The sequence below is a fragment of the Histomonas meleagridis genome (assembly GCF_020186115.1).
Source record: "Histomonas meleagridis strain 2922-C6/04-10x chromosome Unknown contig_51, whole genome shotgun sequence".
NCBI classification, from domain to species: Eukaryota; Parabasalia; order Tritrichomonadida; family Dientamoebidae; genus Histomonas; species Histomonas meleagridis.
In genome coordinates, this window is record NW_027150894.1 from 802,604 (window position 1) to 804,610 (window position 2,007).

Sequence of the window (2,007 nt, forward strand, 5' to 3'; positions counted from 1 at the left end):
TTTAAGAAGATCTGATGCAACAACTTCAAGCATTCCATTCGTATGGATGAATGTTGTTTCACTTGGATGTGTATGACCTGTGATAAGCATCGAACAATTATTATTCGTTATAATTTGTTCAAGTGTTTTACCTGTTGAAGATGTACATGTGTATTTATCCCATAAGTCTAATGGATAATGACAATGAATTATTCGCGTTTTCGTTTGGGGATTTTGAATGAAAAATTCTTCAATTCATCTACTTTCATTAAATAGTTTTACTAAAAATAGTTACATTTATAATCTGAAGTCTTTAAACACTTTAAGACTCATTAACAAAAAACATTTTTTCGATCGTAATTTTTTTACTGGAAATCCATTGCTCCAAGTAAATTAATTGTTGCATATCTTTCAAGTTTGGTATTCTTTGTATCATTGCTTGCTTGCCACGACAAAGGATGTGGTGACTTTAAGTTTGTAGCATGCTGTTCCATATTTTTCTCATTCCAATAAGGTAACATCATTGCTATAATTGCCTGGTTACCATTTTCCTTTGCTATTTGATATGGGTGTACAATATGTGAAGCATTTGGATTACAACCGCATTGTAACAACACTTCGACTGCATCATTATTATTATAATAAGTTGCATAAGCCAAAGCTGACCATTCTTCATCTAAAGCATTTAAGTTATCTGTATTCAAAGCCAACAACAAAGTAATCAACTGGTTACCGGCTGAGGCTGCTTCGTGTAATGGGGTATAACCGTTGGTCGGATTGATTTGACGCTTTTTTCATGTCGCAAATGCACGAGTAAACTTTGAGAACGTTACCATCTCTTATCGCTTCGTGCATGTCATAGCTTTCGCCGTTGTTGGCAAAATATGACATCTGCAAGTACTTCTTCCGGATATACTCTTCTCGTTTCTCTTTCGTAACGCCAGGGTTGATTTTCTCGCTCCCCAACGTTCTTCTCTAATATGGAATTAGCATTAGAATTACCAATCGCTAAAAATAACTTATTGGTGGTGGGATCTAATCGATCTAAGGTTAATGATCGAACTTTAGAAACTGATGTGGTCAATGATCGATGAACTCCACTACAATTGATGCAGATGCAAACTCCCCAATTGATGCAACACCAAACTGGATTTGGTGCACCGCAATCTGCACAAACACAATTACACTCGACCGATAATGGTGAGTCATTGCTAGAATCTTTCGTAAATGTAGTAGTTTCTTTGATATCTTCCCCACTATGATCTAACAGATATTGAATATTGTTTTGGATGACTGCGATCCATTCGTTCATGTCCCATTCAGTTAACGCCTGTAGTACATAGACTTTTTCTTGCGATATGATCGTGAAACAAAATCGGCGTTCTGGATCCTTAATAGGTTTAACTGTGGTCAATAACATGGGTAAGATACCTTGTGGCTTATCACTGTCTTCTGTTCCATGGAAATATGATAATGTATGATTTTGACATATGAAATATCGCTTTTGCCAAGATTTGGTAAAACCACTGCCTTTCTTCCATAAATAGCCTTCGTGGTTGATGGCAGGGGTGTGTGTAAATAAGACTTTTAATCGCTTCCAATATAACGTATAATATCCTTCGAGTGATTTTCCAAGAATATCTGTGTTCTTTTCAAAGATGTTGACTTCATCAGAGGAAACTGGAAGTGCAAGTTGAAGATTTGAAAAAGAATCTTTGGCATCATCAAAACTAAATTTTGTCGCCCTTCCTTTTAATCCCTAGAAACAAGCAAAAACTTTATCCATCTTCAAATAGTATATATAATTATCATTACAGGGCGTGCTAATCAAATATTCATAAAAATTGTATATTTATTGATAATTATATTTGTTCAATAAATTTTTCTTCTTGAAAATCTTCAGCAAATGGATCTTCTTCAATATTTATGTTACTTATTCCCGTAGTAAATGTATTTATCGTTTCGTTTTCATTTTCTTCTGATTTATCATTTTCATAAATTTCTTCTTTTTTGTTTCGAATATGTTTC

At 34.2% G+C, this 2,007-nt stretch overlaps 1 protein-coding gene across 1 annotated transcript; it reads right to left on the minus strand.

The window, feature by feature from the left end:
• Positions 1-835: 835 nt before the first annotated feature.
• Positions 836-1,399, minus strand: GO595_007154 (ARF GAP-like zinc finger-containing protein; the record flags this gene model as incomplete). Its single annotated transcript, XM_067920587.1, has 1 exon — positions 836-1,399. One exon carries the CDS (start codon positions 1,397-1,399, stop codon positions 836-838), a length of 564 nt encoding a protein of 187 aa, XP_067772673.1.
• Between the last annotated feature and the right edge of the window lie 608 nt (positions 1,400-2,007).